The 19,069-nt window shown below is 40.5% G+C and overlaps 2 protein-coding genes across 5 annotated transcripts in view; one reads left to right on the plus strand and one right to left on the minus strand.

The window, feature by feature from the left end:
* The first annotated feature begins 504 nt into the window (after positions 1 to 504).
* On the plus strand, positions 505 to 12,647 carry C2H2orf49 (chromosome 2 C2orf49 homolog). The gene is made up of 4 exons (XM_032100426.1): positions 505 to 661; positions 2,524 to 2,690; positions 7,813 to 8,182; positions 11,107 to 12,647. The coding sequence occupies exons 1-4, from the start codon at positions 527 to 529 to the stop codon at positions 11,161 to 11,163; spliced, it is 729 nt and encodes a 242-aa protein (XP_031956317.1). The 5' UTR covers positions 505 to 526; the 3' UTR covers positions 11,164 to 12,647.
* Positions 12,648 to 14,741: 2,094 nt separating this feature from the next.
* FHL2 (four and a half LIM domains 2) overlaps positions 14,742 to 19,069 on the minus strand; it is a 54,331-nt gene continuing 50,003 nt past the window's right edge. For all 4 annotated transcript variants that reach the window (XM_032100424.1, XM_032100423.1, XM_032100422.1 and 1 more), the window contains 3 exons: positions 17,174 to 17,343; positions 16,353 to 16,539; positions 14,742 to 15,622 (listed from right to left, as the gene is read on the minus strand). In XM_032100424.1, coding sequence (XP_031956315.1) covers positions 15,471 to 15,622; positions 16,353 to 16,539; positions 17,174 to 17,343 — 509 coding nt within the window. In that variant the 3' untranslated portion in view covers positions 14,742 to 15,470. The remainder of the gene's footprint in view (positions 15,623 to 16,352; positions 16,540 to 17,173; positions 17,344 to 19,069) is intronic.

Here is a 19,069-nt window from a genome sequence, read left to right on the forward strand (position 1 = left end):
AACAGTGTCAGGGGAGACTTAGGTTGGATATTAGAAAGATGTTCTTCACCCAGAGGGTGGTTGGGCACTGGAACAGCCTCCCCAGGAAAGTGGTCACAGCACCAAGCCTGGCAGATTTCAAGAGGCATTTGGAAAACGCTCTCAGACATATGGTGTACTACTTGGGGCTGTCCTGTGTAGGGCCAGGAGCTGGACTTCGATGATCCTTGCAGGTCCCTTCCAACTCAGGATATTCTGTGATTCTGTGGGATTCTCTGCATTTCTCCTGACCCGGCTGCCGCGCCGCCCCGGGCCCCGCTCGCGCCGCCCCGGGCCCCGCTCGCGCCGCCCCGGGCCCCGCTCGCGCCGCCCCGGGCCCCGCTCGCGCCGCCCCGGGCCCCGCTCGCGCCGCCCCGGGCCCCGCTCGCGCCGCCCCGGGCCCCGCTCGCGCCTGTGACGCCACTACGCCGCGCGGCTGCTCTGGAGACGCGTTTCCCTCCCCGCGCGGGATTGTGGGAGTCCGGGAAGGGGCCGCCGGGGGAAGAAGATGGCGGCGCAGGGAAGGGGCCGGCGGGGCGGCGGCGGCGACGGCGAGGAGTGGGGATCTGGGCGTTCGGAGTCGGAGCTGTTGCTGCACCCGGAGCTGCTCTCGGAAGAATTCCTGCGGCTCACCCTGGAGCAGGTGCGTCCGGGGAGCCGGGCCGGGTGGAGCGGCGGCTCCTGAGGCGGGGCGAGAAGAGTAACGGCGCACAGGGAAAAGCAGGCATCAAGTCGTGCTCTGGACACCACAGAGACTTGCAGAGAGGAGGCCCTGGCGCGGGAGATGTCTCCGTGTTTGCAAGGGGGCTGTATTTGAACACCGAAGCTGCTAAAGAGCAATTTGCCCAAATCGAGACAGTGTCTGTATATAGTAAAACTGGCGGTGAAAGGAGCTTTACATTGAAGTTGCCACGTCCATACCCAGTGTATCCTGCTCTAGATGATCCTGCCTTTGCAGGTCAGTTGGACTAGAAGATGTCCAGAGGTCCCTTCCAACCCTAATAATTCTGTGGTTCTGTGAATTAACGAAATGCAGCCTATGTAATCAGTCAACCTAATGCTTAAATGTGTAAGCATTATGTTTATTAATACTTGATAATTGAAAAAAAAAAAAGAGTTTGAAAGTGAGTTATAAACAGTTTAGGACCATACAAAGTTTTAGTTGATGTTGTTTGGAATACTAGTTACTGCCTTGGCTGAAAATTTCGGGTGCATGAGACAATAGTAATCAAAGTTTCAGGGTTTTGTATAAATTCAAAGAATTTTCTTACGCTTTTGTCCATGGAGCCTATATGGACAGGTTTCAGGCCAACGTCGGAAGTCATGAAGCGTTGCCAGAACCAGTAGTGGCAGAGGCTTGACCTGCTCTCGGTGACCTCGATTTGTAGGATGTTAGTGGAGTTCTTTTGTCATTCCATAAATTTGGCATGCAGTACCATGAAGTGTTCACAGCCCAATACACGATTAGGAAGAAAACTACTGATGGTTCCTAGAATCACAGAATAGTTAGGGTTGGAAGGGACCTCTGGAGATCATCTTGTCCAACCGCCCTGCCAAGGCAGGGTCAGCAAGAGCAGGTGACACAGGAACACATCCAGGTGGGTTTTGAATGTCTCTAGAGGGAGACTCCACGACCTCCCTGGGCAGCCCGTTCCAGTGCTCTGCCATCCTTACTTAACATAAGGAAGTTCTTCCTCATGTTGGGATGAAGCTTATCTCCATTATTCTTTGGGAACTGGGAAGAAAGCACAGCTCTACATCTGTAAGTCTGACTTGCGTTACATTCTAGTTGTCTGTCTAGTGTGAAGAAGAGCTCTGCTATTGTAGTTGGATTCAGGGAAGTGTGTTTAAGAGTGTGTGAAACCATCAATCATCAACAGTATGTCTATCACAACTTTTCCTTTTTTTGGCTGCTATTTTCCTTGGGAAAACTTGGCAGAATTTTGGGTAGAGAGGGGCTGCAGAGCTGACCTGTGTGGGCAAAGGTGAATAACTGCTCAGTGCTGGTCACAGCTGGATCCATGTGTCTCTCACACTGTTGAAGAAAGCAGCCCATCACACCCCAGAACTTGAAGCAGAGCTGCTCCTGGCACCGGTACTCAAATGCACTTAAAGAGGAGCAAACACTGCGGGCAGGAGACTCCCAAGGCACATGAGGAGACGTGAAGACATGAAGAAATGCACTTGCAGGTGGTGAAAAAGAAACCACTAAGCACTGACTAAAACATCCTGTGTTTCCCATTACCTCACTGAAGGGATAGACTGAGTGTAATCCGCACAGAAAATGAAGGACGTTGACAGCAGGAAGGTAGGAGACCAGGCTGTTGATGGCACTGGGCAGTTCATGGCCTCTCCAAACTGATCACCCCAACCTGCCCTCCACTTCTGGAACCCTGTCCCAATACAGTACTTTACAGTGGATTTTGAAAGAAGGTGTTTGCCACTCCGATGGTTGAATATTGAATTTGCCATAAAAATAACAATTTTTTTTTCTGTTCCCCACAGAAAAATATATTAGTCGAAAATGATGTAAAGATGGACAAAGATGGGCTCACTGATCTCTATATTCAACATGCCATTCCCCTGCCTCAGCGTGACTTGCCAAAAAGTAGATGGGGGAAAATGATGGAAAAGAAAAGACAGCAAAATGACTTGAAAAGTGAGAATAAAAGGTAATTTATCTTTATTGGGCCAGACTTGGACAATTTGGGACAATGCATTTGGTTTAATCTTTGCCTGATTAATGAAGCTTGTACAGCTTTTGGACATTGTTACAGTTTACAGAGAATGCTGTGTTAGATTGCTTGTGTCAGAAGTGTTAGATTCTACTACTGCAAAAATAGGAAAAAGGGGAAGATAATTTTTTTTTTCTTTTGTCATCTAAATGTTATTAATGCTGTCTAGCTTATAGTGCTTCTTTTCACAGAACCATTGAATGGTTTGGGTTGGAAGGGACCGTTGATGGTCTCTAGTCCAACCCTCCTGCAGTGAGCAGGGACATCTTCAACTCTGTCAGGTTGTTTAGAGCCCTGTCCAATCTGATCTTGAGTGTTTCCAGGCATGGGAAATCTGCCACTTCTTTGGGCAACCTGTTCCAGTCTTTTGGCACCCTCCTTATAAAAAACATTTTCTTTATATCTAATCTAAATGGACCCTCTTGTAGTTTCAAACTGTTACCCATTGTCCTATCACTACAGACCCATCTTTCTTATATGTCCCCTTTAAGTACTGAAAGGCTGCAGTAAGGTCTTCCTGGAGCCTTCTCTTCTCCAGGATGAGCAACCCCAACTGTCTCAAGCCTTTCCTTTTGATCATTTTTATGACCCTCCTCTGGAGCCACTCCAACAGGTCCATGCCTTTCCTGTGCTGAAGGCTCCAGATCTGGATGCAGCACTCCAGGTGGGGTCTCACCAGAGGAGAGTAGGGGGACAGAATCACTTCCCTTGACCTGCTGGCACACTGCTTTGGACAGGGTTGGCTTTCTGGGCTGCAAGCACGTGTTGCTGGCTCGTGTCCAGCCTCTCATCCACCAGTATCCCCAAGTCCTTCTCAGCAGGGCTGCTCTCAATCCCTTCACCCCCAGTCTGTATTGATCCAGGGAATTGGCATTGTTTCTTCATACCCCCAGCGTGTGTCGATAATGAATTATTGGTGCATTTCAAGGTACTTTATAAGGAAGAGAAAGGAAATATTTTTTGTTTCACTGTATAATTGCTAATTAGTAATCATGTTTGTAGTGTTTAAGGAAAGTATTAAGAGCATAGTTAACTATCCCTGCTCCTAGACAGGGGTGGCCTACTCTAGAGTGAGGGGTGCATGCTGCAGCAATTTTGTGTGTCTTTCAAAACTAACATTTGCTTTCTGAGAGAAATATTCTGCCTTGTTTTAAAAATCTTTCTGTTTGTATTTGCTCAGAAAGGAAAAGTTTGTTTTACTGAATCTCTTCACTCAACCTTCCCCCTGCCCAAGACTTTGACTTTGCCATGTGATATGCATGAGTGATGTTCTGATATGTTCAGCAGTAGGTCTGAAGGAAAGGTGGATGGAAATTACTGTAGTTTTTCAGTATTACACCTTGTTGATGTCTTGAGTCTCTTTTAGCTTTACTGAGGTTTCTAGCTGTGAAGAGCTAAACAAATTCTGTCAAGTGATTTGGGTTTTTTTCGGTTTTTTTAGTTTTTTTTTTAAATTGTAGCAGTGGCCAGAACACTGAGCTGTCTTATATCAGGTTTATTTTCCATGTGCATAAGAGGTTATAGTACCTCAGTTTGTTTACATCTGTGGACTTGAGGATGGAAGTGTGAGGTTAGTGTTTGGGTAGGAAGCTGTTGGTGTGCTGAAATAGGTGCAAAAGACCTTTCTATCAAAGAAATAAAGATGGCAGGCTGGACATTTTGGACAGAAAGAGGCAATTTTAATTTTTAGGTGGGAGGATGGCTTCATCCAGAGTTTATATGTACAGTAAGTTTAGGGGCTCTTATTTTGGTACACTAAAATGCAATAATGGTTAAACCTAGGCCATATTTTCTGGGAAAACAGTAAGTTTAAGGAGATGAGTTTAATCTACCAGTCTGCTTCTCTCTGCCAGTTGTTCTTTGTACTTAACATCTAGCACATTAGACTTAAGTCTTTTGCTCTGTTTTTAGACAGTCTTAAGATTTTGTAGCAGTTACTGGTTTTGCTTTTATTACCTCTTTCATATTTAACAAATGCACTGGCAAAAACTATCTAGAAAAATTAATCTTTTACTGCTAGTATTACTAACCCTAAAGAAATGAAGGAACTTCAGTTGTCTTTTTGGATATTAAGATATTACATTTTTCTTCGTAGTTGTGTGCACCACCTAAACAGAACTGACACAATGCCGCTGCGCAGAGGAGGAAGTAGAAGTTGGTGTTCTTGTTTCTAAAAAGAAAACAAAATGCCTAGATATTTTGAAGCTGTAAGTTATGTGCAAGCCAGGGATGGGAGCTCAGTGTGCTGTTAGTTCCGTTTAGAAATCAGAGAGACTGATGGATTGTATGAACAACAGGAGTTCTCTGATGAGTTTCTCTGTGGAAAGCACAGCTTTACAGCGTGCACTGCAATTAGTGTGAGGCTTGAAGACTTAATCGGCACAGCTCAGTGTGTGTTGGCTTGCCTCTAGTAGTTACAGATAGAAGATAAAAGCACATTGAAATTTAAAAGTCAGTGTTGAATGCTGCATTTACTTTTACTGCTGGTAATTAATGTTGTGCTCTAGAACACTTGCTGTATATCAGCTGAGTTGAAGTAACGTGTTATACCTCAGTAACAGAGCTAAATATCTGAGGTTACACGTGATGGTTTATGCATCTCATTACTGAATATCTGAGCTTGCAGGCAATCATACCAAATAAAAACAAGCACAGTCTCTCCAACTTCAGATATTGTTTGTGTGCAGGGATGGTTAATTTTGTAGATCCGCAAGATCATCTTGCCTACTGGAAGAAAGAGGATAGTATGAGTCTCAGAGAGTATATGTAGTTTCTGAAGTGCCATCATATCTGAAGACTCACTGCAAATGCTCAGTCTCCAGGAGCACTGTGCTGTGCATGCTTAGAGTGTGGTCTTGCTTGGGCTCATTATTTCTGCACAGTCACCTAAGAGGCCACTTCAGTGTCCCCTGAGAATTGCTAATGTGCTGATAATACTGAGTTCAGGGTAAAACATTGTACTTCTGACCAGTGTCAGATCTTCACAGTAAAGGTGAGCACCTGCCTGTTTTGGTAAGAGGCAAATATTTAGGATAATCAGGGTGTGGAGCTAAAGCTTACATTGCTCTCTGCTTTTAGGTTGCTACCTTAAGTTCTAGACTAAGACAGGCAAAATTAGGAGCATTTTTCATTAAACTGTCATAATGACTGGGAGTTGCCCAGAGGCCATCTTGGCTGCATGAGTAATCATGTGAGTGGAAACATATAATGAAGCTTTTGATTCCTCTAGTAAATCTTGTGTTCTTTACCATGCACTACAAAGTAAACAGCAGGGTTACAGCATGCCCTCCATCCAGCCCAGTCCAAAGTGTGGATAGAACATTTCTCTAGGATGTAAATGTACACTGAAATACAGGTTTCACAGAGGGTGTCCTGCAGAAAGGGACACAATCCCAAAATGGTTCATTTCGGCCCCAGTGTCCTCCCTCAGAAGAGTGCTGGCTAATATGAGTCCTACTCTGTAGCTCTTAAACTGCCTGTACTTGATATAAACAAAGCAAACGTCACACCCAAAGTCCTGTGTTGTTCTGTGAGACATGTATCTAAAAATTGAATGTGACAATTCTTGGTGGGACAGCATCCAAATTCTTCTGGAACTTTCCCAAAGTGTTTCTCTGGGAACGTTATTTGTATTGTGGCATGTGGTCATTTGTACAAGTGCTACAATTCTAAAATTCTGTTTAGCATAGATAACAATCCTAGAATTTTAGTTAGTTCCTAATTTGCCGCTCTTCACCAGTCTGAATATATAAAAAAACCCCATCTCCATAGAAAAAGCAGACTGGTTTTGTTAAGGTAGGTGACTGAAAAAAAAGTCTGACTAAGGGCTGAACTTTTTCTTGCTTTATGAGGTGTGACTAGTTTCATCTTTTTTAAGAACCCCCCGATTTTGGTAGAAATTATGCAGGCAATTTCTTAATGTGTGAGGGTTATCAGCTGCTACTAATCTAATGTTGTTCCAGGCCCAACTGATTGAGTCTCTGCTTGTGGCTTAATTTAAAGTCTGTTGAGATACCTAACATCAATATTGTCAGATTCATTAGCTGCAAATTAATGGATATATTAATTTGTTGCAAACAGTGTGTTCTACTTTTATTCATCTGTTTAGAATGAGATGGCTGAAGAGTCAGTGTATACTGAAAACTGAAGTTTCTAAACAGGCATATTATATACCTTAATGGTGGCTTGGGTTTTTTATTTGTTAAATATGCACTTTCCAAATACTTTCTCTTTGTCATTCTTGAGCATTGCTTTTTTGAAACTCTGAATTCATATAGTGTGAGTTATGTTAGCTTTGTACTTTATTTTTTCTCAGTCAAGATGTTTTCTGATAATACTGTTTTGATATTAGCTTGATAGTATTCCTTTTCATGAATCAGTGGTTACTAAACTGGACAGTTCTGACTACACATAGGCTTAAAGGCACAAACTGTTAAAAAAAAGTCATTAAATCCACTTAGGGTTCCTGTTTAAAGACAACTTATTTTTAAAAGGTGTGCTTTTTTTGCTTAATGTTTTTATTCCTTGACTAACAATCTTTTGGATTTACCGTAACATTATGATTTTGAATAAGATTGGAAACAGGGAAATTAAGAAGTAGCAGAATATGAGATGCTGTTCTTGTAGGTAAGGCAGCACACACTTTCTCAAATACTCATCTGTTGAAATACTTAGCACTTACTGTCTCTGTAGTTACTCTGAAATAGCTACAGTGGTATAAGCATAGAGCTTTTGGTTGTACAGCTGTAATTGTCTGCTTAGGCAGTTCCTCACACAACTCTTTTTGCTGAGGAGCACTGGTCTTCACACAGTCCCCTGTGCCTTTATATTTTGGAAGTGGCTTTTATTGCTTTTTATTTTTATTTAAGTATATGTAAGTGTATATAAATGTATTTATTTTTATTTAAGTTTGGAACATCTCAGAGTTCAATATTAGTATTTTGGGATATATATTTACTTTAGACAAGGTAAAATTCATTTTCGCTTCTCATATCATGGATGTGCTATTTTTTGATCATCTAACCTATGTTTCTGAGAACTTTATGATTTGTGTTTTCAGTGTAACAGTGGAAGGTTTAAGGAAACGGCCATTAATTGTATTTGATGGCAATTCCACAAGTACAAGCATAAAGGTGAAGAAGACTGAGAACGGAGCTGCCGATCGCCTGAAGCCTCCTCCAGCTGGAAGCACCACCAACACAGTTAGAAGATTATCAGTTCCTTCAAATGCCTCAACATACATTTCAGCCTCCAGTTTGTCAGAGGACGCTAAGCTGGGAATAAGGAATAATGAGGCTAAGCAGAACAATATTTCAAAGACTGACAGCAGTGTGTTGACTAGTCTGAAGGTTTACCCTTTGTCTCCAATAGCAGGAACTACTGTTGTGAAGTTAAAGAGGTCTGTTCCAAAAGAGGAATCTGATTTGCCGGTATGTTTGTGCAGTATCTTGTTTTGCAGCTTCTATTTTTTAAATTGAGATTTACAGGAACCAAAGTTAGGATGATTTTATTTAAGAGTAACAGTAGAGTATTTGGAAACAGACAAAAGTGGAGCTAGTTTGGGAAATATCAGAAAGAAAGAAATTTGTACTTGCCCATAGGAAACTTCTGTGTGAGAGATGCAACTCTACAGAAAACATGCATGTAATTTTAAAATGAGTAAGTAAGTAATATTTAAGGTGGTGCTGATAGCAGTCAAAACACAAACTAGTTCTACTGGTAGGTCTGAGAGAAAAAACAGGTATTGTAGAAGAATATGAAAACAGCCATGAAGGGAGGACAAGTGATTTGTTTTCTCTAGCAGGGAAGGAAAAATTAAATGATTTGTAGCAATCTCACTTGAATGGTTGAGTCGGACAGGCTTTCATTTGTCAAAGTAAAGGAAGCGATGTTTCAGGAACTGGAGTGAGATGCTGAGAGCCACAGAATATATCCTTAGAGGAGGAATGCCATCTGTTTTAAATGTCACACAGCAATTGGCAAGCTAGAGGCAGGAGCTGACTGTGTAAATCTGGAGAGTGCTGATTGGTTGTGGGTCTGAATGAGAAGCCATTACAGCAAACCGTATCAGTCGAGGTGAGATGCCAAAGGTCAAGTGCTCTCTTTGAGATGTGCAGAATCCTAATCAGATACCTGGGCTTCTGAAAGTGAGAAAGATGTGCTGAGATCTTGGACACAAAGGTGCTATTCTCACCTAGAAGTCTGATGAGTGAGTTGTTAACCATAGAGGTAAATAGTCACCTCATTTCTGCAAGTTAGGTTTGGCTGCTTACAAATTTTCTGTGCATAAGAGAGCTACACTACAGATGAGGGTAGAATGAAGGTGGTGAGCTTAAGCGATGAGTGTAGAGCTAAGGCAGGATCTGTGAATTCGGCAAGGCGTATCTCTGAAGGTGTAGGTAATGGTGCTGAATGTAGCTGCCAGATGGGAACAAAGAACAGTGGTTAGTTTTGATAGTGGTGTGACTAGGCTGAAAGGGCTTGTCAGTGAGCAAGGAGCAATGGGCCATCTCTTAAAAACACGCCACGATATAGGAATAGGTCTTAACACTTGTGTTGTATTCATGATACATGATACAAATGAAGGAGTTTTCACATTTCCACTGGAATACAGGAATATCTGGAATGAGTCTGGGCTTCAAAGGAAGAAATAGAAATAGCTGTTGTCAGTTGAGCTGCAGGGGGAGCTTTAGAGATACAGCATGCAGTTACATTGATTAGAATTTTCCCAAGACATGAGACTGAACTTCTGTTTTCTCAATATTGCCTCATGAAAGGCTTTTTAATAATATCTTTTTTAAAATCCTTTAATGAAAGAATGCAGGTAATATCCTGGTGTGTGGATTGGTACATTCCATCAGACTTCTGTTAAACATGAGTACCTAAACACGTGGCTGTTCTGAAAGACAGCTTTAGCAACTTTTAAAAAAATCATGGCTGAGGCTCTGAATGGAATTTATGCTTGGGAGGTGTGTTTCCTACTACCTGTATTACTAACTTTTAGTATTTAGAACTCTTCCAAGTATTGCTCAGATCTGAACCTACAGAGCTTTTGAAACTTTAGTACACACCTCTCAGCTTCTTTATATTTAATTTAAATGCTCTATAGACACAGTGATGACATTTTTAAGAGCCAGTGTGTGACTGACACTCAGAAGCTGTGACCTCTGACCTTTGACTTTCTATGTTAGCCACAGTTTAGATTGTTCCAGTTAATACCTGTAAGTTCAGTCATGCCTTGGTTGGTGTTGGTCAGACACATGTGAAGTTAGACAAGTGTGCTCTATGGATGTTACTTTACCATCTGAAATTAAAGAATGTGCTATTGAATAGTAAGTGATGCAGTCAGGAAGAATCAGTGTACTTGGCAGATGGCTGTAAAGCCTGATCTATTTTTAGTGTAATGACAGTAAAGACAATTCTGTCTCCAAGCAAGTGACTGTTCCTTGACTTCCAAGAAAAACTTAATGAATAGCACAGAACTATCCCTATTATCTTTGGATCTAATTCCCTTAAACCTTTCAGTAGTTGCAGTCCACAGGATTCCTGTAAATAAATTAACACTGAAAGTCTTTTAAAGAGAAAAGAGATCTCTAGATTGTGCTCCCTGAACCAGTGTGTTGCAGTATGTTCTTGAAAACTCATATACCTGTCTTTGCTCCGCTTATGTGAACTATTAAAGCTCTAATTTCTCAGATTTAAAAAAAAAATATTATTTTAGATGATGAAAGGGAATTAAATATTTCACTGCTTCATCTGCCATTGCTTTTCTTTGGGCCTTCTTGATTTTACAGGTTTCTTGGGGCAGGGGGGCTTGAAAGATGAGTTCATCTGAGGCTTTGGCAATTATTTCTCTTCTTTTTATCCAGGTCATTACAAAGGAAGACCAAACTTTCTTTTTCTTTTTTTAATGTTTTTACTATTTGACAAAAGTAAATTGGTTTCCTAGTTGTGTATTTGGGGTTTTTCCTTACATAATCCCATTTCAACAAGTATTTTAAGAAGACAACCTGAAAGAACTTTAGAAGTATGTTTTGAAACTCCAATACGTACCCGTTTCTAAGCTGCATAATTGAAAGAAATTTTTTAATATGTAAGAATATTTAATTGTAGGTTGCTAAAAACCAAAACACATGTGTGATTTGCAGGTAGTTAAATTCATTGGCTCTGTTTTTGTCTTCACCAGAGAAGTTCTGTGATATTTACCTTTCTCCACAAGATGGCAATAGAAAGCTGTTGTAGTAGCCTGTAGCAGAATACTGTACTAGAGCCAGATAGAAATATCTCAGATTAATGACTGACTCCTGTTTGCACAGTATCTCTAAGAATATTTGTATATTTTCTTGTGTTCCAGAATGACCTAAAGCCTTCGGAAGCAAAGAAGAAAATCCAGCATGTTACATGGCCATGAAGTAGCTAATGGTGCTTGAAACATAAATATTACTTCCATATTTTCAAATAGATAGGTCATATTTAAACAGTTTAAATAAAATTATTTTAAAGCTTACAGAGATTCAGATTGCTGTGGAGTTGTTTAACAAGTTTAACAGCTCCCTGTGGTAAAGCTGGAGTCACTATCACCAGTCACCTTAAAAGTATCCGCTCTTGCACACCAAGTAGTTAATTACTTCTTTAAAAGGTGGTGATATTACACTATGCTAAACCCCCCACTCTTAGTTTTCAAGATTATTATAGTTCATCTCCTCCATGTCACTGTGATTCACACATTGTTTCACTAAGATTCAGTTTTGCTCCATGTCTGTTTAAATAGTTAAAATAGCTTTTGAAATTTAGAGTGATTCCTAGAGCCTTCTTGGCTTTAAAAAGGTAATTAATTTAGGTGAGAAAACTGACCATTCTGCTGATAAGATAGTCTACAGCAAATTTGTTTCCTTTTTGTTGCACAGGGGTGTAGAATTTGCAGTTCAAGTTAGGTTGGTAATAAGAGATGAACTATTTTAACAGCATTACTTCAAATTGAAGTTTCTCTTGATATGTGAAATAAGGAATGCACAGATGGAAATATGTGATTAGACTGTTTGATATGAAACTTCGAGAGGAAGTAGTGAATGGATTAGTGCCATGTTCTCTTAAGTACACAGGCATATTTTATACATGCATAAGTGTAAAAATGTGCCAATGTAGCAAATTTGGTTGTTTTCCTGGTTACAATCGTGCTTATAAAATATGGGGAAAACCAGCGGAATGTAGACCAGTGCTTTCTCAGCTTACAAACAGTTGGGAGAGGGATGTGGATAGGAAGACAGAAGTACCTAGAGAGCATTAACAGATGTAATTGTGCTCTAGAAAAAAAACCACAAACCTGTTTTTCCTTCCTTTGATAATTTGAGATGGATTTTGGTTTTCTGTGAAACTTGGTGTTTCATCTGGATTATTGGTAGTGCCTTACAGGGCAACAATCCAATTAAGTTGATGGAAACATTTTTATTAAAACTCAGTGGCTCAGGGTGAAGCCAATTTAGATAAGTTTTAGATATGGATGGTAAATAACAACAATGCTCCCAGACTTGGTAAAACAAAAAATCAACTTCTGAATCCACTTGGTTAAACCCAGTAAAAGAAGCTCAGTAGTGATCTGAACGCTTGTTTACATTTTTAACACTGGTTTATATTGAAACCAAAACTGTAGCTTATTTCATTACTTTACAGAAGTTCTCCGTTTACTGTTATGATGTAAAAGGCACTTCTTGAATGCTGTAAAATGGTAAGAATGTGTGTTTTGAAATGGTGTGCTGTTTCCCTTTTACTAAACACTTGTGCAGTTTTTGTACTTGAGTACAGCAAACTTTAACGTAATGTACATTTTGTATGTAAAGACTTGTCTTTTAAGTAGCCTTATCCTATTTAAATAAATTAAATTTAAAGCAAACAAAACAGTGCTGACTTGTTTTTGTGATGTAATTAGGCTTGTTCAGTTTATACAGTTATATTTCAGTGGACTTGAAGTGATCAGCACTTAAAGCTTACAAGATAAAAGGGTCAGTAGCTGCTTCGCAGCTGTAGCAGCAGTTAGCATCAGGTGAAGTGCTGGGTTTTGCACTAGTGTCTGATGGGAATTCTGTTTTGTGGCTGGCTTCTTGTCAGTGGTCTAGAGTCTAGGATGGATTTGGCGTAGTTCCAGTTGCCAGGAGCACATGTGTGTTGGTATGTGTTGAGCAGGGTATGCAGAACTGCACTGGAATAATAGCATGATGCTGCTGTTGCATGGTAGCAGTCCTCTTTCCAGGCTGGGATGCTTTCCAGCCTTGTCATTTTTCACCTACCTTTCCCCAAAGCTGGGGCCGTTTTGCCATCTGTTGTAGCACTTGGGAGGCAGGGTGCAAGCTGTGCTGTTCCTACTGCCTTCTTAGAATCAACAAGGTTGGGAAAGACTTCCAAGATCATCAAGTCCAACCTTCAATTGAATTCCACATGCACACTAAGTTACATCATGAAGTTCCATGTCTACCCATTTTTTGAAGACTTCCAGGGATGGTTGGTGACTCCACCATTCTCTGGGAGCCTGTTCCACTGCTTTACCATATCCAGTCAAGGAAATTTTCCTAATATCCAGCCTGAACTTCCCTTGTCAAAATTTGAGGCTGTTTCCCCTCGTCCTGTCACATGCTGCCTGAGAGAAGCGGCCAAGCCCCACCTTGCTATGATCTCCTTTCAGGCAGTTGTAGAGAGCAGTAAGATCTCACCTCAGCCTTCTTTTCTCCAGACTAAGCAACTCCCAGCTTCAGCCCCTTCCCCAGCACCTCTGCCCTTCTCTGGACGCACTCCAGCACCTCTGTCCTTGTAGTGAGGGGCCTGAAACTGAACACACAACTCAAGATGTGGCTGCTCATCAGTGCCAAGTACAGGGGCACTACCCCTTTGGCTCAAAGTAATCCTTCTTCTCTCAGCAAAGTACTAGAGCAGAGCTGCAGTGTGCTGGGGGATTGGCAGACCCCTGAGGAGAGAGTGTTTGCCCTCATTTTGGAGGTGTGTATATAAAAGTGATTTTTGTGGCTATTAGCCACAACTTTCATCTTAGAATGAAATCACCAAGGGATAGAATTTATTCACTCAGTGAGTTCTGATTAGCGCAGTGTGCACTTTAAAAATGTCAGCCAGCCAGGTTCTTCAAATGGCATGCAAGAAACTAAATCTGATCTGATACATCTATTTAGCTTGTTGAATTAGTGAGAGGGGAATGACCTGTGAGCACTTTGCACTTGGTACAAAGAGACAAATTCAAGACTGGTGTCAGAAACTAGGAACAAACTGTCCCTACCCAATAACACACAGACTAAATATATTCCTAAATCTTAGTTTCACATCTGAAGATTCCTGTTGGAGAACAGGAACACCTGTTGGAGGTATGACATACTTCTTTCCTCGTTTTTCTGGACACAAATGAATTCCATCTGGAAGGTGTAGTGGGACTGTACATTGCGTAACATGGCCATATTTCTTGCAGTTTGCTTTGGAAAAAGGTTTATCTTCCTTTGTATTGTTTCCTTTTGATGTTATTGTCCTGCCAGCATGCTGTTGCTGACAGTTGCCTCTGTGGCAAACATGTAGCAGAAATTATGCTACAACAAAGGGTATTTATGTATCCCAATAGAGAACAAAATTAAAGCATGCCCTACTATAGAAGTTAAACTTCTGACTTTTGCAAAGATAGATGTCTTTTGAGTTGTCTTGACCTCCTTTCTTGCTGAGAAGAAAAATATTTTGGGTTTGAGTTTAGAGCCTATGAACACATTTTTATCAGCTGCAGTCAGTTCAGTGTTTTCACACGCATGTTCATGTTTGCTGATAATTTTCCCACTGACTTCAATTAGTAGAAGACTATGTTGTAAAGCAGGCCCCTTCTCAGAATTGTCTAAGCTTCACACCTTCAAAAACTGCGTGCAAAAAGGGTTGTGTTTGTATGCATTGTGTTTCTTCAGAATGTGAAAACATTTTTGTAAATATTATGTAAATACAATTAAGCCACAATCACAGTTTTGTCTTAAATGATTTTATTTTGAAAAATACAATGTGCAGTGTGATGTCAACTAACTGTAGTACTGACACTGTCGATCAGAACTTGTACTTCACACAACGATCAGCTAGTCATGCAATAAAATATGTACCTGTCATGAAGCACTCCCACTTCCACTGTTTCATCATTATCTCTTTATGGCATGTCACAAATCCATGTACATTGAAACACACTCTACTTTTGCAGCCCTTCTACAGACTTGACAGCACACACTAGTCACATAGCTCAAGAGCACTGGGGTGAGACCAGCCTTATTGGAATTGAATGGTCTTTGCCATTAATTTCAGTGGGCTGAAGGCTTCACCCTGAATATCCACCTATGAATGTATTGTGTGTGGCCATTGTAACCCTTGAGCTGTATCACTTGCTTGTAACAGGAATATTTTTTTAGGAAAAAAAACACCTTAAAAATAGTATGTTATGTCAAAACCAGCCAAATAGTTTTATATAATGGGTTTTGCATTAGTTTTCATTACTGATAGAAATCTTAAACACCAACACTGCTATTACAGATTTTCAAGTTGTTTTCTCTCCTGATTTGGAGAGTATAAAGAAAAAGGTTAAGTAATGTTAATAGTACAGTGAGACACAGAGTGGCAAAGCTAGTTCTGAACATCCATGTGTTTCAGACTATATTGCAAGCACAGCTTTCCTCCCTTCTTCCTCACCTCTTAGTTTGAGCTTTAAATATCCTTCCCACATTCGGGGCAAAGGATGTCATCTCTTTCTGTGAGGAAGCCACGACCCACCAATGAAAGGGAGCACTTCTTACAGTTAAAGCAATCATTATGCCACTGCCGTTCTTCAAAAGAGATGTACTTGGTTCCTCCGAGTCCTGTTTGAAAAGCAAAATCATTACGAGAAAAGAATAGTAGGTCAGCCATCAAGTGATGCAGACTGACATGGAGATCCCACATACAGCAGTGAAAAAATGCCATTGTGACAAATCTGTTTGTTGCTGTGCTAATTTCCCACCCTTATTCTGTAGTGACTAATATTTTCATCCTCAAATACTTCTGTTGCTTTCAGCAAAGTTAATGAGCAAGGCTGTCATCCCTAGTGGTAATGGCAGAAATGAGCTTCCAAGGGATGGCCCTGCAACATACAGCAGAAGAAAAGCAAAGCACCTGCCTCTGAATAGAATTCTGATAGTTTTTTACAGAATGTTTTATGGCATCTGAGTATGTTAATTTATGTTTTGTAGAAGTTCATTTAGATAATTAAAAAAAGTTTGTCATGTATCATGACTTGATTCATAGCTCTGAAGGAAGAATGCCTCAGGAAAAGAAGCAGGTTAGTAAAAAAGCATTCCAGAGTTTGAGGCTATGGCAGTTATCATAAGGTGTATTGAAGTTGTACAAAAGAAAAAAAAAAAAGGGAAAAATATCTCTTAGGAGTAACTGTCTTTTGCTTAACCTCAAAAATGACTAGCCGGAGCTCTGTGAAAAGATTTAGTTGGGCATATCCTGTACCAGGTGAGACTTTCTGTTTAGTTTTGCCTTCAGTAGCAACTCAACACACAAAACTGCCACGAAATGTAAAGGCACCAGCCATAAGAAACCTACCACTGATTGGGTTTGTGCATCCAGCACACTTTTTGGCGTAGAGGTTGCAGAAGCAGCTCAAGCAGTATGCAAACTCATCCCGGGAGGTAAAGCGCTGTCCGGACAACTGCTTCTTGCATCCAGTACACACGAAGCACTCCTTATGCCATGGCTGCTCCCGGTAGGTAACTCCTCCTGTAGTGATAGCCTGTTTTAGGAAAAAAAGGACAAGAAAGTATTTTCTTAAGGGTGGCAGGTTCATATTTAGATTTGGTAAAGAGGAAAGGTGATGAGGTTTTAGTGGGTGGGAGGAGGGGAAGAAGGCTTAACAACAGCAAGATCATAATTTTGCTTGGAGTTGACCTTGAGAAAATCATGCAAGTGCTTTATTGTAATTTCCTAATTTATAAAAAGAAGCCCCATACTAAAAGTACTTTATTCTGCATATATTGTAAAATCTCAATTTCAATTGTACTCTGTTTTTCAAGGTACTCTTTGTATGTTGCTTTTCATATGCATATACTAGAGTTTGTCTCATTACGTACCTTCCTCTGTCCCTTTCTTCATGGTGGAGGAATTACCTGATGTGTTTCAACTTCACTGTTACTTTCTTTGGGAAAGACTAGTTTATTTCATATTGAAGTATTTACTTTCTGCTTCTGCAGACTTTGTCAGGGAGTTTTCTCTTATCAGTAACCAGAACTGAAATTATATCATCTCTTAAAATCAGGTAATTCTGAATCTTTTTACACGTACATAAATGAGACATTTTACCTACTTGGATATAAAATGGGATGGAATTCAATCCCTCAGGTTTCAGGTAAGCAAAATAATAGCACTACCTTCTTGCACTGGACACATTGCATGGCAAACTGCTTTTCATAGCAGGGTACACAAAAGTTTTGATTGTCCTTAGGGATGAAGCTCTTTGTCCCAATAGGCTGTTGGCAGCGGTAGCAGATAAAGCAGGTCTCGTGCCAGCTGTTGCCCTTGTATTCCATCTTCCGAGTACCTGTAATGAGACCAGAGCATCAACTGAACTTCTGGATGAGATAGATGCAATTCGTAGCTCTTGTTTGCCTGGCAGCTGGCTGTCAGTCAAGAAGCATTGCAGCTATGAGCTAGAGGCTATTTAATGTTCCTAACAACTTTGCATGACATTTGGTACCATTTTAGGTTTTTGGAGAGCAAGTGGTTCTTCTCCTGCAAAGAAGAGAAACATTTATTGCAAATAGCTATAGCCTAGAACAGCTTTTTGTGGTATTATTAGGCAAATAATGAATTCCAATGCACAGGAAGATTCAAGGGAATTGGAGAGACACCAATAAAAGCTGCTGTTAGTGCTGAGCAGAAGTAAGGCCATTCCTCATTAAAGATTGACATCATTCATTCCACAACTGTTTTGTTTCTTTTTCAAATAGCACCAAGGTACGTGGTTAATTACAGACTCATAGAATTATTTGTGTTGGAAGAAACCTTAAAGATCATCTAGTTTTAAACTCCCTGCCATGGACAGGGACACCTCTCACTAGACCAGGTTCTTTCTCAGAGCCTGATCCAACCTGACTTTGAACACTGCCAGGGATGGGGCATCCAATTCCTGGCAAGCATCTTACCTCCCTTTCCCAATGAAATATAGTTACTGTCTGAGACAAAGGATTATTTCATACCTGCTTGGGGGCCTTTTTCTTGTTCTCACTGAGGTGTACTATAAGTTTGCAATTGTTTCCAGCTGAGCAGCACCTATCCTAAAGGTCTTTCTGTCTCTTGAAACTTGCAGTAAGAAAGAAGCTTTCTCTCTGTTTTCAGTTGTATTGAAAATATGGGTGAAATGTGGCAGGGAGAAAAATCTTTAGACAGTCCTTTATTGAATAGCAGAAAAGTGGTATGGTAGTTAGTAAATTAATGCACTTCTCTAGAATGTGATTTTAGGGTTCAGATAGTGTGCTTTGCAGATTCAGTTTACTGTATGGCAGGTAGACTCTGAGCCCTTCCAGGAAACTGGAGATGCCCTATTATATGGATAAATTTCTTTGGACATGGTATGACTTCCTATGTACCAGTTGGAGTCAGAATATTTAATACTGGCCAGAAGGATAAACGAACAAATGTTGTTTCTACAGTTCTGCATCACTCTTGGAGCCTGTAACAGCAAAAACAAAGTGAAATGCTTGGAAGACTGACAAGCTGGTTGAGTTGGCTGATGATGAAGAACCACACTAATGCCTTTGATGCCAATTCTCCCCGCCCCTATTACTGCAGGGTGAAGTTTTACCTTTTCTCCCCTTCTCAAACATTAATTCATCTTTGTTTACTAGTTGCATATTTTTCTTCTTTTATGATCTCATTAAATTCTGCTGAGAGGCATAGTTCAGGATTTATTTGGTGTTGGTTTTTGTTTTAAATTCACTTGCATCAGTAGTAAGTGAACTGCTAATTATCTTTCTTTCTGATGCTTACATGCTTGAATATTTCTGTTCCATTTTATTAACAGACACCTTCTAAAAATTATGCCCTCTCTATGCTGGTAAATTCCTATATCATGCCAAGGAGCAAATAAATCAGTCCTTGAAAGAATAGTATTCTGGAAAAAGGAGATGTAGATGATTTTTTTTGGTAGTCTAGAGTTTTATTTTCAAATTTTCAGCTGTGCTGTCTTTGGGATGGTGTTGTCACTGAAACTCAAAGCAGGCAGAGCCCTGTTTGTTAGCTGCTAGAGTGAAGTCAGCGTGAGTCAT

This window comes from Corvus moneduloides, chromosome 2, assembly GCF_009650955.1.
Source record: "Corvus moneduloides isolate bCorMon1 chromosome 2, bCorMon1.pri, whole genome shotgun sequence".
Lineage (NCBI taxonomy): Eukaryota > Metazoa > Chordata > Aves > Passeriformes > Corvidae > Corvus > Corvus moneduloides.

Bases quoted from the DNA above. Each gene is read 5' to 3' on its own strand.
- C2H2orf49 (XM_032100426.1), top strand. From the start codon at position 527: ATGGCGGCGCAGGGAAGGGGCCGGCGGGGCGGCGGCGGCGACGGCGAG. The intron at 2,691-7,812 runs GTAATTTATCTT...TTGTGTTTTCAG, and splicing joins TTGAAAAGTGAGAATAAAAG to TGTAACAGTGGAAGGTTTAA. The intron at 8,183-11,106 runs GTATGTTTGTGC...CTTGTGTTCCAG, and splicing joins AAGAGGAATCTGATTTGCCG to AATGACCTAAAGCCTTCGGA.